Raw genomic sequence first — 18,973 nt, 5'->3', positions numbered from 1 at the left:
TATTTATATTTGACCTCTGTCAATGAGCATTTGTTAGAACTGTAAGGAAATAATAACTTTTTTAAAGAGTCAAGCCACACCCACTGGGAGTTAAAGGTACACAGTCCAAAGAGCTGTACCAGCAGGAATGAGTTAAAAAATGTTGCATTAGCGGAGTTTCTTGAAACTAAATCACTGTTCTCCCATCCCATAAAGTATTACTACATTGTTATCCAAAGGTGCACCTTCTGTATTTTCCTCATATTTCATTGCAAAGGAAACTGAAAACAAATGATAAAATGAGCATGTGTTTTATTTTAAATGCTATCTTTAATATTGAAAACATAATTTAAGTAATCACATGACACAAAAAATGGCAAAGATCATCAACAAATAAGTAATTATTCTGCTTTGCTTTATTGGGTTTCCTCATTAACTGGTATGCATCTAAAAAATCTTTTAAATATTTTTAGAGTTGATAAAAGAATCGCTAAGAAGATAACTACACACAGCACAATGAGGAGCTTCTCAATTGTATGATCTGTGTTGTCAGCCACATCAACTTCAGTCTCATGTGGTTTGTTGCCCAGTTCCAAATGGAACCTCCCACGGAGTCTGTTGTTGACATAACACATGTAATCGCCTGCATCTGCAGCATCAATGATGACAACAAAGAGGGTACTGCCTCCGTCAGTGATATCCAGGGATCGTGTCCCATTCTCCTCAAAGAGCGTTAGGTAAGTGTACGGAGTGGAATCCTTTTTCCAGTAGACTGGGCTGATTAAAGAAAAAAGCACAATAACTGATCACAAAACAAGGAAAATAACTTTTTTTTGTATCTTTTAGGTATTTTCTCCTCTATAGTTGCAAAATGAGAAAGTATTTTATTTGTATTGACCTTTTTAATTTGCAAATAAATTAAGAAGGAAAAATCACATCTTCCTCACATCCGTTCTGCCGTAAACATTAAAAGTTTTTAGACCACCTCATAAATAAGCCAATAAAATTTCACAAAAAAGTAAAGCTCTTGGGAAATGGAATAACCTCAGTCCAGTGTTAGGAAAAATGTCCTGAACTGTACAGGAAGAGGTCCGGGCTCTTGCATTCCACTCATGATGTTTCCACTTGCATACCCTCTCTGTTTGCATTTGTACATGTAATGTGTTTCTGTCTGTGTCTGTCCTGTGGGGACTGTTTGCATCTAGTTTCCTGACTCTTCTGTTCTGATTATATTTATTCTGCTGTGGTTCTGATTTGTTGTCTGCCACATTGGCTGTTAATGATTTTCTTTGGCACTGTAACACATAATATTAAAGCTATGGGCTGCTAATGAGCTTCATTTGGCAATCCAGAGATTGATTTAGACTCCATTGTCTCTTGTGTGACTGAACAAGTCACTAGCTAGATAGTAATGCTCTGGATCACCCTGAAAAAAAGTTGTGCCTAGTTGGTTTGCCTGGTTAACAAATGAATTAAAAAAAAAACATAAAAATACGCAAAATAAAAAGTATATCGGACACTGCTGCCAAATGTGATTTTTTTAAACTCAGTCTGAACACTGAACTATTTATTGTTGAAAAGGAGGATTCACTAACATGAAAGATGACTGCACACCAAAGCAGACCCTAGCCCCTTCAGTAGGTTGTAAAGAAAGTGTATGATTCATGGACATTGGTGCACCTTGGGAGTAGAGTATGACACAGGTATGAGTAATGTCCATCAGCCAATGTTTAGCACTTATGGATGCCCGTGAGATTAATAGATTTACCACCACAGTGTAAAACAATATAACATAGTCGTTGCCTATGCAAGCTGTATATGTACAAGACATATCAGGAGTGAAACCCCAGAAAGACACCAAACCTATGAGCAGCTATCCCCATCTGGCTCAGTCACAATAACCTATACCATAGTGTATGATATGTAAGACATACACCAGCAGAAGACTGTGAAATAAGTATGTGTGCACGTGTGTGTGTTTGCGCGTGGTGAAATATGTATGTGTGTCTTTGTGTGCTTGTGTGAGTATATGTTTGTGTGAATATATATATATATATATATATATATATATATATATATATATGATTTACCTTCAGTTAGTCAACTAACATGAATGTCAACATCCTGAAGGTAAACCACTCTGCATCAAATATAGAAACCTTGACTTCCTAGTATGCATACACTGTAGAAGAACCTCATTTTATACAACTGTAAAACACTGTTTTTTGCAGGAGGGCAAGCCCCCTGCATCCCACACCCTCCAACAATTTTATATATATATATATATATATATATATATATATATATATATATATATATATATATATGTTGTGTCTTTCGGCTTTTCCCGGTTAGGGGTCGCCACAGCAGAACTCCAGTCCACTAATGATCTAATGATTGGCAGTTGATTTTTACATGCCGAGTTGCCAGCCCTGATGCACAACCTTCAACGAAGGTATGCCCATTCATGCATGTCTCCACGCAGAAGATGCTCTAGCTGAGAATCAAACTGGACAGCATCTTACTGTGAGGCGACAACGCTACCGCAGCACCACCACCACAGATTTATATATATATATCTGTGTGTGTGTGTGTGTGTGTGTGTGTGTGTGTGTGTGTGTGTGTGTGTGTGTGTGTGTGTATATATATATATATATATATATATATATATATATATATATACATAAATGTGTATATATATATATATATATATATATATATATACATAGATGTGTGTGTGTATATATATATATATGGTTCCCATTCAGAAGCCTGAAACATCATAAGCCTGAAAATCAAAATCCTGAAACCAAAAGCCTGAAAATTCAGAATCCTGAAAACTCAAAATCCTGAAAGCCCAAAATCCTGAAAGACCAAAATCCTGAAACTCAAAATCCTGAAAACACAAAATAGACATACTGATGTCATTGTGGCTTTGCTATTGTTAGCCCTGTGGTGTGCGGTTGGTTTTATTTTAGGGCTGCTTAAGTGAGTTAGGTTAGGGCAGGTTAGGCATGTATGCAATAGTGACAAATATTGGGGTTAGGGCGGTTTAAGTGAGTTAGGTTTAGGCTGGTCAGGTGAGTATATATAGTGACGGACCTTAGGGTTAGGGTTAGGGTCAGGGTCAGTTGGTAGATATTAGTGTCTTTATAGTGACATATTAGCATTATTTGTGTTTTCAGGATTTTGAGTTTCAGGATTTTGGTCTTTCAGGATTTTGGGCTTTCAGGATTTTGAGTTTTCAGGATTCTGAATTTTCAGGCTTTTGGTTTCAGGATTTTGATTTTCAGGCTTATGATGTTTCAGGCTTCTGAATGGGAACCATATATATATATATATATATATATATATATTGATATTCTAACTCCAAGATCACTCAATCCTCAAGGAAAGGGAATATTCCCCTATTACTGTACCTGGGGATTGTCAATTTTGCATACCTGTCAACTGTACAGTCAACCGAATATAGTTGAATAAATAGATGTCAACTAAACTCCCTGTTGACCAATGGAACCTATCTATACATTTTTTACAAGTGCAGATGAAGGTACCAAAGGTATTAAAATTGCTATAATGGAACTTTTTTTCTGCCCAGACTGCAGAGCAACAAGAAATCCCAATGCACTGTTCTCCTTGTAGAACTGTATGCAGTTTATAAACAGAAGTGTGTCCTCTTCTCTGAGGAACAATCCCTGCTTATAAAGTCTTTACAGACATAAGCATGGTGCACACATCTATTGTACACTGCTATGCATGCACTTCCTGTATACTGCTGGGCATATAGTATTACTCTACAGTAATGTGCACACAGTTAATGTATACTGGTGTACATAGTTCTGTATACTACTGTGCACACAAAGAGTATACACTATGTACACAGCTACTGTACACTGTAGTGCACAGTTTCTATATGCTGCTGTGCACACAGCTACTGTACAGTGCAGTACACACATTTACTGTACACTACTGTGTACAATCATTACACACTGCTGTGCATGGTTACTATGTTACCGTGTACACGGTTACTGCACACTGCAGTTCACAGTTATATATATTTAACTTCAGCATTTGACAAGGTTATATACAAAACATTGATCAATAAATTAAAACAACTAGGTGTTGATGAACTCTGATAAGATAGATAGCTGCATGGCTTACAAATAGAACATGGCAAGTATCATACAACAACTGGACAAGTGAAATCCTTGGTTACAGTCAGGGTGTCACACAGGGCTCTGTCCTAGGCCAATACATGTTTAGATTTTATCTTTCAGACCTATTGTTTTCATCTGAGGTGTTCTACAGCCTGTTTGCAGATCACTTGAAACTGGGTAAACTGATTACATGTGTTACAGATAGGGCATGTCTGCAAAATAACTTGAGTAACTTGACCATTTGGGCACAAGAGAATAATATGCTGATAAATACATCAAAAACAAATCATACAAGATTTGGGAGACATAAATTGAAAGGTGAATATTTAATACAGCACACGATGAGTAAAACTGCAGATTAATTTAAGAACCTGGGTATATTGGTAGATCCAGCTTTGAGTTATTCTAATCATATCAACCAATTGGTTAATGATAGCTATAGAACTATAGAGTACATAAAAAGCTTTATACAATATAGGAAATCAGAAATGATGAAGTCATTGTTTGTTAATTATATTAATCACAAACGTTACTATGGAGTAAGACTATGGAAACCTTATAAGAAAACAAGCATGAGTAAACTGGAACATGTACGGTAGAACTATACCAAGGGCATCCATGAATGTGAAAATTTAATTTATTGTGAAAGACTAAAAATATCTGAAGTTATACAGTGTCTCATATACATATTTAAGAGGGGATCATATCAGGGCATATATGGTATTTAGAAGCAACTACCTCTCGGAATGTTTGGGGTTATCAAAACTAGTACAGAATCATCAGAGAACCCATGTAAACGATTCTACAGGAATGAGAAGTGTACTAATTGGTTCTCTGAGATAGCAGCTGATTCATGGAACAGACTACCAAACTACATTAAAGCAAGCACTAGTTCAGCTATTTTTAAGAACAGCCAAGATACTTATGGGAACAATTGTTTTGATATATTGGCAGGCTAGAAGGGCATTAATACCCATGCCTGAAATATTTGTATGTTGTATATATGTATGTATGTATGTATGTATGTATGTAGTGGTGGTAAAAACATCCACGCGAGGGATCTCAGTATCTTCTGCAACATAAATACAACATGATGGATGGATAGGTATGTATTAGAGAGAATCCCACTTCTATGGAACCATCTTGCTCTCTGCATAAAGCAAAGTACCTCTCTTACTCTCTTCAAACATAATTTGAATATGCTATGTTTAAATGTTGGTCGTTTACTTAATGGGTATTTATGAAACTATTGCACTAAAGTAGCTGCCAGTTATAGTAAAATCTAGTTTATGGATTATATCTAACTGAGATTTGCTTTGATTAATTGCAGCTTAGACAGCCAAGAAAGGAATAATCATAAGCAAAATATCTAATGCAGACATTGATTGTCCTTTAAAATGATTACCTGAAAAATGTTACCATACAGTATGAAGCAAATACATTTACAGTGGAAGCAAGCCCCTAAACCTCTTAATATAGGGACTCTACCCTCACACTCTAAATATGAAAATTTACTAACTCCAATTACACAAACTCAAGAAAAAAGGTATAAAACAAACATAAATCTCACCCTTTCCTTCCCCTCTAGCTAGCACAACCCAAAAGTCAAGTACAGCCACCTCCAACATACCAAGCAATAATGTACAAAAATGTTGACAGCCTAAATCTGTAATGTTCTCTCTCTGATATCCTGCATCCTGATAAAAAGACACATGATTAACTTTGGAACTGCAAGACCTGTTCACTTGTTATGCAATTTATCAGTTTGTACTATTGTCTCATTTCACTGGAGTATGCTAAAGCAATGTGTTCATATCACTGGTGTGTATCAATGTAGGTGAATGGCAAAGAGTAGTTGTGTGTCATTAATTATACAACTAAGACACGAAGTGTACTATGTTTTGCCAAATGCTGCAATAAGAAAATACTGGAGTAAGGGATTTCGTCCCATTCTGTGTGATCTGGGAGTTAATATATTTAACGTCATGGGGTATTGGGGTGCAGGGGGATTGCACCCTTGCAAAAACAATGGTTTACTCTTTGTACTCATTGTGATGTGTTCACATGGTCTTGGTCTGTTTGACATTTTCATAATATATTGAATCTCAATGTAGTACACAGTAATGATTTAAAATAGATCGAGAATGCTTCTGTCTAGCTGTAGTTTACTTTTGTTTGTAGTTAACAGTCAGTGCATTTACATGTTTCCAGAACTGTCTAGAATGACAAAAAATGTTAAATTTTTCTATTTATGTCTTTTTATGTAGGTTTTTTAATTTAACATTTATTTACCTGGAAAGTCCGACTTGGAATAAAGACAATTTATAGAGGAGGCCCAGAGAGAAAACGCTCCGGACACATGTATTTGTAATGTGGGAGGAAACCCACATGAATGCAGGGAGGACATGCAGACTCCACGCAGAAGGTTCCCCAGCTGAGAATTGAACCGGAGAACCTCTTGCTGTGAGGCAACAATGCTACCGCTGCACCACTGCTTTGCAGTATGTTTAACATAATCTATGTTATTTTTTGTTTGTTTGCATATGAAACATTTTGTGATTCATAGTTTGATTAAGGACTCAAGTATTGCTGTTAATCATGACTGTTCACCACACCTGTGATTTTTTTTTTTTATGATATGGGGAAGCAGTAGCTAAGCAAGAGAAAATTATTTTACAGATATTATCTAAGACCATATTGTCATTATCGGGTCTATATTATAACATCGAAGTTCAAAAACTTTGAATGTTATAACATCGAACCCTTTAGTGTGAAAGCTGAGAATAGCAAAGCCTCGGAACATCAAAATTTTACCTAGGGTAAGATTTTGGTGGTTCGTGGCTTCGCTATTTACAGCAGTATGGTGCGATGGTTACGGACCGGGTTTAGGGAAGTGAGCAAACAGAGGTTACGGATTGGGTTCAGGTAAGTGTGGTGCGATGGTTACGGACTGGGTTAAGGTAAGTGAGCGAACAGACTGGGTTAAGGTGAGTGTGCGGTAGTTAGGGACTTTAGGGTTAGGGCGCGGGTGAGGTGAGTGTGTGGTAGTGACAGACTTTAGGGTTAGGGGCGTGTTAAGTGAGTTAGGGTTAGAGCGCGGGTCAGATAAATATGCGATTGTGTGGACGTGAGGGTTAGGGTGGGGTAGGTGAGTTAGGGTTAGGGAGCGGGTAAGGTGAGTGTGCGACAGTTAGGGACCTTAGGGTTAGGGTTGGGTTAAGGTAAGTGGGTAGCTAGCGGTGTAAGTCTGGTTTAGTGTAGAGTTTCGTGAAGTGTATGCGTCTGGATTATTTATTTTGGTGTGCTTGAGTTGTGTGTATGTTTGTCGGAACAGCTAATTTTTTCCTTGGGAAAAAATTCGCTATTCTGACTGTTCGGTTTTTTGGTGTTTCGATTAAATGGGGACGATATTATAACATTCAATGTTTTTAGACTTTGATGTTATAATATAGACACGTCATTATCTGTGTTCAAGACAGCTGATCAACCAGTTCTTTTCAAATCAGTGTTGAAATGATATTCCAGTAATGGGGTCTGAGACCCTGAAGTGACAGAAGGAGGAAGTTTTATTAATTTTAAAACATAATTTGAACGGTAATAACAGAATGGTAACTTGAAGTACCTGGATATAATACAATGGAGTATATTTTGTCAATTTTATTGCGGGAGAATTGCCTCTCAACTTTTACCAACAGAATTTGGAACAAACTAAAAAATAAGTAAGAAAAGGCCTAAATTAGGGACTCATTTTAAATATTGACACTATTATACTAGAAATTCTCAAAATGATTTCCAATTTTAGGAGGAATGGAACAACACTTTGAGAAATATCAGGGGTGTCTCTACAAAATAGGGACAGTTGAGAAGTGATTTCCTGTTTAGAAATTATTTCCAGATGAATCGACAGCCAACTGTGTCAAGTTGTATGTTTTTAGGGTTAATTTTTTTTTTTCAATGTCTGGCCTTTAGATTTATATTAAAGTATACTAAGATTAGCTTTTATGATCAGGTAAGTGATATAGCATTTCAGTGGGGTAAGTGTCAATAGGTCAGATCTTACTGGAGGATAAATATATCAGGCAAATACTATGTTGTCATATTTTTAGGAATAAAGGTGCTCAGAAACCAGTCAAAGCTCTATTGTTTAGATTTTGGTGTAGCTGCTATTACGTGGAATAATACATGTGCTTTAAGGAGTCACACCACACCTGAAATTCTTTACTCTGGCCTATCTGCAGTGGCAGATTCAGGTGGTTTTCAGGAACACAGGCCTGTGCTATATTGAGGCAGAACACAAGAGAACAACTATATTTTTAGACACCTTTTATTAACTGAATACTGAATTATTGTGTATACACATTATACTGCAACCTAGATTTTTCAAAATGTCACTTTTTGCCAACATCCTTATAAGAAGCTCAGTATGCCTCAGATCTCTTTCTGTTTCAAAATATGAAACTCCATTCTGTTCCAGCAAAATGGATATTATTTATGAATCCTTAGACTTGAGGAAGATAAATGTTTATTTGTTTTTAACTATGAATTCATAAAGTGAAAACTATACATCAGAAAGTCCAGTGCAGGAGGAGCCTTCTAAACGTTTATGGATTTCTAAGTTCTGATATTAATCCAAGTGTTTTAGAAACATCAGATTCAAAAGTTAGCCTTGTGGACTTTTATGAAATACCCAGTTCACTTTCATCGCTCTATAAAGGTTCAGCATTGCAATTCATTGTTTCTTTACTTGGACTCACTTCATCTGGACAGTGAAGACTACTATCTACTTTGGTTGTCAGCTGATCATTATGCAAACAATAATGCCCAGTAAGGGTGGGCGTTATTCAGGAAATAAAGGACCTCTCAGAGGTGTCTTTGTGCCTCTCTACCCCTGGAAGGACCATTATTTCCTCTATAATGCCCACACTTATTATTGCACATAGATAATGGGCAATCTGTACATTTATATATATATATATATATATATATATATATATATATATTTTTATTATTATTATTTAAAATAGTTCCTCAGCCTAATGTTTCAAACCTGCTCTAGCATATGTAATTGATGTTAGAGGAAGTATATTACATCCAAAATATAATTAGTATTTAATGTCGAAAACCTCACACATAGAGACACACACACACACACACACACACACACACACACACACACACACACACACACACACACACACACACACACACACACACACACACACACACACACACACACACACACACACACACACACACATGTCTACAGCAATTACTGCTAGTTTCTTGACAGAGTACGTTAGATGTCTCATTGTGATTAAATGAATAAAAAAAAATCATACAATATAATGCACCCCACCCCCATGCCTCTCAACTGTCCCTAACTTTGATCTGTCTCTTAGGTGAATCAGAGTACTGGGAGTCAGTGAAGGCAGGCATTAAAGCTTCACACTACTTTGTACAGAACACACTGCGGTGGTGGTGCTGCGGTAGCATTGTCGCTTCACAGTTAGACATTGCACGTTCGATTCTCAGTTGGAGCATCTTCTGTGTGTCGACATGCGTGAATGGGCGTTCCTTCGTTGAAGGTTGTGCGTTAGGCCAGGCAAGCCAGCACGTAAAAATCTACTGCCAATTATTTAGTGGACCGGAGTTCCGCTGTGGCGACCCCTAACCGGGAAAAGCCGAAAGACTACTTTGTACAGAACATCACCCGTTCCACCCTCCCCCCAACGATCACCACCATCATTGGCTTTATCCTGAACTCCTGAACAAGGGAGTTGAGCTCTGTCTCTCTTCCTGAAGAGCATTGTTTTTTACATTGAATTCTTTAGCAAAGAAGTTGAGTTGTGTCTCTTCATGTCTTTCTCTCTCTCTTTCTCACATGCACACACAGACGCATTCACACATATATACCGTAGCACAAGTATTACTTTTTTATTTCATTTCATTTTTTTACACTCACTAAACAGAAAAGCTACATTTATTAAGCATAACAAATGGTGGCAATTTGCTTTTATTTTCTGTCTGAGCTTCATGGAAGCTTATTGTGCTACTGTGAAGTGGCAAACTTGTTTTTAGTCAGAGGTATCCGTACATTAATATCCTGCTGGAAAACATTTGGGGTTGTGAGGGGACAAATGATGTGCACAAGGACACTAAATGCTGATTTTAATATGTACACACAACAAATGGTTGATTTAAAACATTAGTTTATTGATATAGGTTATAATATTGATTTACTATCTAATACTAGTCAACAAGTTACTTTACTGGGGGATTCTATAGTTAAACCCTATTTTGGTAATCTTATAGAGGTGAATGTTAGGCATAATACTCAAGATGAAAACACCATAAGTTATATAACTACATATAATAGATGTAGAAATGATGTTAGGAAGATTATATCTGATAACTGGGGCATCTTGAGAACAATGCCTGAATTAAAACAACTAGTTGGATATATATGGAAATTTACATATCGTAACTGTCCCAATCTTAAACAGCAGTTGTGTTACAAAGATATGCATATTAATTATACGGGTAGGTAATCTAATAAGAATGGTACCTTGCCATGCTACAATTGCTGTTGTTATAGTGTTATTAATAGGGATCCAACTTTTATAAATCCAACAACTGGTAGAAAATATACATTTAAATGTTTTGCGACTTGTAGCTCAAATAATACTGTTTATCTTGCAATATGTAAATCATGCCCCAGTTTTTATGTTGGTAAGTCAACCAGGAAATTAAAAGACAGAATTTTAGAACATAATTCTGATATTAAGAGAAAATATTTTAACTAATGCATTAGCAAAACATATTAATGAGACTCGGCCAATGTATTCCTTTACTTTCAGGGCGATAGACACAGTTGCTAAAAATATTAGAGAGAGGTGATTTGAACAACAAATTAGAAATGAAGGAATATAAATGGATAGTACAACTTCAAGCTGACTCTTTACTTGGTATAAATCATACTATTTCACTTAACCAGTACTTAAATATAAACAATGAAGTTTAAAATAGTATTGTTTTTTATATATTAGTTTTTATAATATCAATATTGTTTTTACTAAAAAAATAGCATTTAATTAACTAATTGACTGTGAGGTATTTTATTGGCTGTGTAATTAGGATTTGATGTATAAATAAGCTTGCATTTTATCTGATTTTAACACTGATGAAGGGTTTGTGACCTGAAAGCTTTGTTATTGTTAATAATTTCTATCGGTATGTCGCAGAATTTGTTTTTCTTTTGCTTTTTACTGGAAAACATTTGTTGTCCAACCGGATATTACTGTATGATTCGCACATTACCCATGCCTTCAGTAATTCCTGTGTCTGTTTCTTTACCATGATATCAGACCAAATCCATCTGTTTAATAATCACACCTGAGATCTACTTAGGATTTCCCTATCTTGTGTATTGGAGATGCACTGAATCTAATTCTTGGCGTGACCTTTTTGTTTGCATGCTTACCAGTCTGATGTTTCAGTAGGTACGGTTACTGTCCAAAGCAACTTCAAAATTCAGTTTTATCAGATAAAGTCTTGTTTGGATGCTTCTGCCCAGAAATAATTATGGTGACCTCAGTCCAGTTGTGCATTAAACAATGATCCCACATTGAACAGGAATATGATCCTTTATCTTCCACAGCCAAAACAGTATTTTACAATTTCTTCATACCTGCTTTAAAAGTCTGAACATAGCTTTCTGCTAAACTATTGGTTACATGATGCCCATGATACAATTTATTTATTTTGTTTTTATTAACTAGTTAGTGGACTATTCAACAGACCTAATAGTAGAACAGATTATTCCATTTTATTTAAAATAATAAAAAACATTCCCTAATATGAAATGAATGTCTGTGTGCCCAAATACAAAATACCTGTTGTTAGTGGAAGTGGCTTACTCTGGTGTGTTCACTGGAGTAAGTCACTTACACTGACAATAGGCCTTTTGGAATCTGGACCCCTGTGGAAGTCTGATTATAAATAGGCCTTACACCAGATTAAGTTACTCATGTGGAGAGCAGGCCTTTGGGAATGTGGCCTCCTGTGTAAGTCAAGTTATAGCCAGGCCTTACACAGGATTAAGTCACTTACACTTTGAACAGGCCTTATGGAATCTGGCCCCCTGTGTAAACCTCATTAAAGATAGGCCTTACATGGATTAAATCATTTACACTGAGAACAGGCCTGTTGGAATCTGGACCCCTGTGTAAGCCTGGTTATTGATAGGCCTCACACCAGACTAACCTCACTCTGAGAACAGGGCTTTTGGAATCTGGCCCATTGCCTTTAAGTATATGTTGTGCTAATATACAAACAGCAAATAGTATTCTCATTACACTTACTGTAGTTTAAAGCATAATCTCATTAATGTGAAACATTTCTAACCAATTCATACCTGCATCCACCAGAATGATGAACACGCTGTTTATGTATGGTCCTGCAAAATGAATATGTAGCCTTTTCTTGCATCAACCTGAAAATTTCCATGACTGCATTAATGCCTGTTTAGGCATCTTCTGTTCCATGTGATGCAGTATACATTCGCTGCTTATATACTTAGTCTCATTCATGCCATGGTTTAACAGGCTATCCAGTGTGCATTTTTTTCCAGTACTGCTTACCTCAACTTTTCTGGAGTTATAACTCTGGATCTCTATAGATCATGGCTTTTACCTCCTGAACTATCTTCCTGCCAACATTCCATCACATAGTCTATTATTCTCAACAGTTCCTGGTCATTTCTTGCTTTTTGTTGTAATTTCTGGAAAATGATCTTCAATAAGAGCATTTATTTACTGTATCATACCTTCTGTTACTTTATCAGTAATTTCTAGTAATGGAATTCTTGAGAAGTAGGCCACTTGCATTGACACATACTTTTGAAATTCTAAGCCCAGTCTAGAAAATTTTAACCAATAAGTAGATGTACTATCTCTGGATACATGTTGCAACCATGGTGGCTTACGATCTGTAACTAACTTGGACTATCGACCCAACAGGTAATGATGGACTTGATTTATTCCAAAAAGTAAATTTAGGGCTTCCTTTTTGACTTTGCAACTGAGGAGAGGGTTCTAAATGGATATTGTAGCAGAACAATGTACAGAGAGACACTGCCCTACGAAAGGGGTGAATCAATTAAGTTATCAACACACATTGACTTTAATACAAACAGAGAAGCTAAGCAGTATTTCAGAGATGCAAAACACTCCTACACCTCCATACCTCACTTTTCTAACTATACTGTCAGATCATAGAGTCTTGGGGTAAGAAACTTCCTTACCTCTGATTTCAATAGAAAAGTTTCAGCAAAGCACAGTAGTCAATAGAAATTAAAAACTACTCTCATTTCATGTTTTACTGGTGCAATCATACCCAGGTGTCCCTTTATAGAAGCCTATGTAATAAGTATTTCTTCACCTAAGAATATAACATTTCAGCTCCAGTACCATAAGCAAATGTAGCAGATGCTAACACAATCAGCAGATCTATGACATTATATGTCAACATTCCATCATGATAGCTCTTTACTTCTTCAATGCATATTATTTCTGATGTTACCATTGCTGTGGAATTGGTTTCTTCAGCTACCTGTAGAAAGGTGTCAGTACTGTACTCTGGTTAAGCATGTGCGTCCTATACGAGTTCAATAAGCCAAGCAATGTTTACACTCTTTTCACACAGTGAGATGGAAAGCATCATGAATACTGTTACCGTCTCATCTGAAAACACATGCCCAGTCTGTGGTTAGCCAAACACATATTTTCATTTTTGTTTTAATTTCAAACGTCAGAATTACTCTCTTGCAGTCTTAGCAACTCTGTTTTCATTATATTAAGCTGTGACTAATTAAATCAAACCATATAGTACACAATTGAAATCTTTCAACAAATATTCAATTAAACTTTATAAATTAGAGGGTCCAAGCTTGATTCAAATTCAGGCTTCTCATACACAAACAAGTCTTTCTGTGTTGTTGTTGTTGTTATTGTTGTTGTTTGTCTTTTGGCTTTTCCCGGTTAGGGGTCGCCACAGCGGAACGTCAGTCCACTAATGATTGGCAGTAGGTTTTTACAGTGCCGAGTTGCCAGCTCGACACCCAACCTTCAACGAAGGCACGCCCATTCATGCATGTCTTTCGGAACGCCACTCGACCGCAGGGAGGACATGCAGAATCCACATAGAAGGCACTTCCCGCACACCAGCCGAGAATCGAACGGGAGAACCTCTTACTGTATAAACACCACAAATGTACTGTAGCAGTGCAGGAAACTGGACATATAGAAAATTCAATGTCAATGTTTGGTTATTTTTTTTTAATAACAGACCCATTAATCTTATTGATCAAACAAGTTGTTGTACTCTGGTATACTTTTTTTTTTTTTTGTAACTATTGTCATTAAAAAATACTTACAGCTTTCTTAAAGTAATTATAACTATTATAATGTTCATTTCTGTCCTGTCTGTTTTATATTCCTTAAATCACTGATGACGTGTGCTTTATTTTACTACAAATTTAACCTGACTTACTGCATCATATACCAAAAGAAGGAAAAAACATTATTCACAGGAAAAAACACGCAACGTAAAACACAATATGTCATCATTAGAAATAATAATAACAAAGACTGAAGCATGTAAGGTGACAGAAAATATCTGACATTTGAAACAATACTTACACTGCATAAAGTATACTTCCCAAGAATCAGCTTATAAAGTTTCCAACAAACTTGGTTCTTGATTTAATATGACAGTAATAAATGCAAGAGAATTCAGACTAGAACATGATGGTGTACTTCAGCACATAAGTACATTCAGGAAAAGTTATCCAGAATCATTTAATTAATACATGAAAATATTTGATAGAATTCCTTTGTTACTTTTTGCAATTCACATTGTCAGAACTACTTTGATTTGGAGGTTTTGTACCCATTTTCCCACAGCCCATTTTCCCAGCCTGTCTATCCTGCTCCCCATTTAATCACTGCAGCAATAAACATAGAACTATTAGTTTAAAGGTGATTTTCTGCGCTCCCTAATGTGAGAGCTCTACCCCAAACCTCAAATCCTTGAAGGTGCTACCCCTGTGTTCTTGATAATTCAGAGAAAAAGCTAACAATATTTTATTTCTCTGAGTTGATATGATATTGGGTGTTTTTTATTTAGAAACTACAGCAAAGATGTCCCACAGCAAGGGGTACAGGTGAGTGCACCCCACTATAAAGTGAGCTGTATAATTATTTGTTGCACACTCTTTGGAAATAATAAAATGGTCTGTGTATCAGTCCTTATGTATCATTCATAACTCTATGAATCATTATCAAGCATCATTTGCTGATAGCAGGTGCTAAATCAGTTTTTGCAAACATAGTTCTATCAATTCCCGTGGAAATTAACTTTTGCTCTCTAGTTAACAGATATTTCTACAGTAACAGTTTAACTTGCATTTAACTTGAAAGCACCCTACACAAAAACAGAATCGTATCTCTTTATCATTTGACCAATAGAGGCAGACAATTTAATATGCTTTACAGATTTCTAATATTTTATTTTCTAACCTTCCTTATCCTTGTGAACTATCACTTATCACAACTGGCTGAAGCAGAAATTAACAGAACCTTGGCAAAATATTCAGCTTCACCAACATAAGAGCTTGTTTAGTTCCTGTCTAAACACTTCTACATGCATTTCCATCACTTCTTCAATACACTTTAACTCATCTGTCACACACTGACTCACAAACTTTATCCGTCCCCATTATAACACAAGCTTCTGTAATCAGTTCTTCCCACACAAAGCTTGTTTTTCTCCTTTTATCATTACTAATGCCAGCTGCTCTTTTTTCTTCTCATATCAGACTGTAGCCATAATTTGGCTCATTACTGTCAAACTCTGCCTCCACTCTATGCTCTAACCTTAACCACTGTGGCTGGCAGTATATATTTTTTTTCAGAAGCACTGACTGCACCTCAGATATAATTGATATTGCTGGCTCTGTATCAATCATTATTTCAAATTTGTTATGAGTCACTGCAAAATCATTAATTAAAAAAAATATTTATTTTTATTGTTTAATTGAAAACATCGGTGATTTCATTTCATCCTCCGAAAGATATTTTGTTTTATTTTACTAAAAAAAAATACTTTTGATTTTTACTTCGGACTGCATTCTGCTACATTATTCTCTTTTAACATCTCTCAATTACTTGCCGTTGTAGCATTTTGCTTCTTCCAAAGGTACAGGCTTATGAGCTATGCTTTTATTGATAGAGCAATAACAAAATGTTTGCACTTCCTGGTTACCTGATCAAGTCTGAATTTCACTCATTATGCAAAAAGGTCCCTTAGGCCTCCCCCTACTGTTGCACATCTCTGGTGACCATTTCTTTTTTTTTTTTTTTTCAAATATATTTTTATTGAATTTTACAAACTTTTCAAACATACAAAGGAAAAACTGTAAGTCATTACAGGAAGCAGTAAAGTATAGGTATATATATATAACAGTTAGTACAAAAACTATGCATTTATAAAACAGCAGTTATCTTACATAGAAACTTACATCTTAGAGAATAATATAAGCAGTAAAGACCCCCAATAACCTACTACAATCAAAGTCTAGAGATACAAAAGGAAAATGGCTTGGAAGAAGGAGTATATGACTGTCTTAAGAAGAAAGAAAAGTGGTAAGGAGGGTATATCCATATAAACCAACTATTTACACCATGTATAACTATTTATAACATATTTACAAAGTATTTACACCATGGATGCCAGAGGTCAACAAAATAATATAACAAAATACTTTGTAAAATCAAAAGTTACAGTGTGATGATAACAATGTATAATGATTATAGGGCCAGATATGATACCGATGGAGGATTTCCAGGAATGTAATATACTATAGTGACCCACATTTTGGAAGATTATTTAGTTTGGTTTAGGTCAAAAAGGCTACACCAGTAATTCTGAAAATATTATTTTTTCTTTTTGTTATTATTGCATAGCTTATGTGCAGATATATATTTGGTTGCCATTGATGTAAAGTTTTCCCAAGCTATTGTTGAGGGATTGACCCAATTCTTGGCTATAAAATATTTGAGAAGAGCGCAGGCCGTAACACAGATGTGGTGATGGATACCCTTAAGAGATTTAGGAATTATATTTAGAATCATGGTTTGCCATGAAACTGTGGTTTTTTCGTATCCCATTTTTTCTAACTGCTTTCTGAGAGAATACCAAAGTTTGTAAATATTCTTACAGCTCCAAAAGATGTGAAGTATATCTACATGTGGGAGGGAACAGAATGGACAGGCTAGGTTTTTATTGTATACGAATTTCAGTAAGACTGCTGGGATATAGTAGGAATTGTTGTTTATCATAAGTTGAGTGTAAATTAGGTTTTTGAAGGGGGTTAGATTCAGGGTATTATTGATTGCTTCGCACTTAGACTCCGTAGAGATTTCTCCTTGTATGCTGTCCCAATATTTGGAAAATAGAAGTGAATGAGTATATTTAATGCTTGACACAAGTTTATAGGTATTCAAAATCATTTTGTTCTATAGGGAAAGTGATTTAATAATAGATTGTGATACTGTAATGTCTTGCTCCTTCACTCTATATCAAGAGAATTTTTGTTTTATAAATGAGCTAATTTGTCTTAAGATAGGATCATATTTGTTAGGAGCACCAAATAAGGTTTTGACCTTGGCGACATTTTTAGAGTCATAAAACTGCCAAACTATGGCTTTCTTAATAATAGGGAAGTTTGTTAGATCGATCATTTTATTATTGATTTTTAAGTTAGGGTTTAGGTGAATAGGTTGGAGAATGGGAATAGTATTGTGTAAATTTAAGGAGGTCATCAGAGTTTGAAAGATGCAAATTTTGTTCTTTAGTGTATGCAAGATCTTGAACTTGTAGTCACCATCAGGTGCTAGAAAAGGGACAGCATATGGATTAAATGTTAATGAATATATATAGTTGCACCAGAGTTTGATCCAGGTTGGGTACCAAAATTCAGCAGAGGGATGATAGCAGGCTATTTGAATTAGACGGCTAGCATTAATGATGTGGTAATATAAATTAAAGTCTGGGAGACTTAAATCACATTTGGTCTTTGGGGTAATTAGTTTCCTATATGATATTCTGGTTGATTTAGGGAAACATAAAAACTTTGAGATTGTGGTTTCCATTTTTCTGAAAAAAACTTTCGGAACATTTAAGAAGATGGAGTTAAGATGAAAAAGGATTCTAGGCAAAATATTCATTTTAATGATAGCATATTTTGATAGCAAAGAAAGATTGATGTTTTTCCATATAGTTAGGTCATTATTGATCTGATCCCAGACTCTATATAGGTTTGCATTTATTAGTTATTGGTGAGGGTGCGTGGAATTTATTCCTAGGTATTTGAGTGTATATTTAAGAGGAATGTCAGGCAGGGGGAAGTAATATTCTAAATGATTTGCAGGGTTTAATGGAAAAAATAGATGATTTTGCAGGGTTTAATTTATAATTAGCAGCCTCAGCAAAAAGATTAATAGAATTTCAGATTTTATGAAGATCGGTGTTGGGAAGCTCAAAATAGATGTTTAGGTCATCTGCAAATGCAGAATAATTTATATCAATGTTGGAGACTTTTGGGATATGGTGATAAGTGTTTTGTTTAACCCAGAGAAGGAAAGGTTCCAGATATAAATTGAAAAGATAAGGTGAGAGTGGGCCCTGCCTAGTGCCATTGGTAATTTTAATAGGGCGTGATAAAGTTTTATTTATATACAGGGAAGTAGAGGCATTGTTATAAAGCATCTTAATAGTGT

The 18,973-nt window shown here is 35.6% G+C and overlaps 1 protein-coding gene across 1 annotated transcript in view; it reads right to left on the bottom strand.

Annotated features, from left to right (window-relative positions):
• Positions 1 to 395: 395 nt before the first annotated feature.
• Positions 396 to 18,973, bottom strand: part of FAM187B (family with sequence similarity 187 member B) — a 288,809-nt gene continuing 270,231 nt past the window's right edge. Inside the window, exon 3 of the mRNA XM_044079332.1 lies at positions 396 to 781. Within this exon, the coding sequence (XP_043935267.1) occupies positions 396 to 781 (386 nt within the window). The remainder of the gene's footprint in view (positions 782 to 18,973) is intronic.

Source organism: Protopterus annectens, chromosome 8.part0, assembly GCF_019279795.1.
Source record: "Protopterus annectens isolate FY-2018-M chromosome 8.part0, PAN1.0, whole genome shotgun sequence".
NCBI classification, from domain to species: Eukaryota; Metazoa; Chordata; order Ceratodontiformes; family Protopteridae; genus Protopterus; species Protopterus annectens.
The sequence above is the reverse complement of the archived record's forward strand: the minus strand, read 5'-3'. Positions and strand labels throughout refer to the sequence as shown.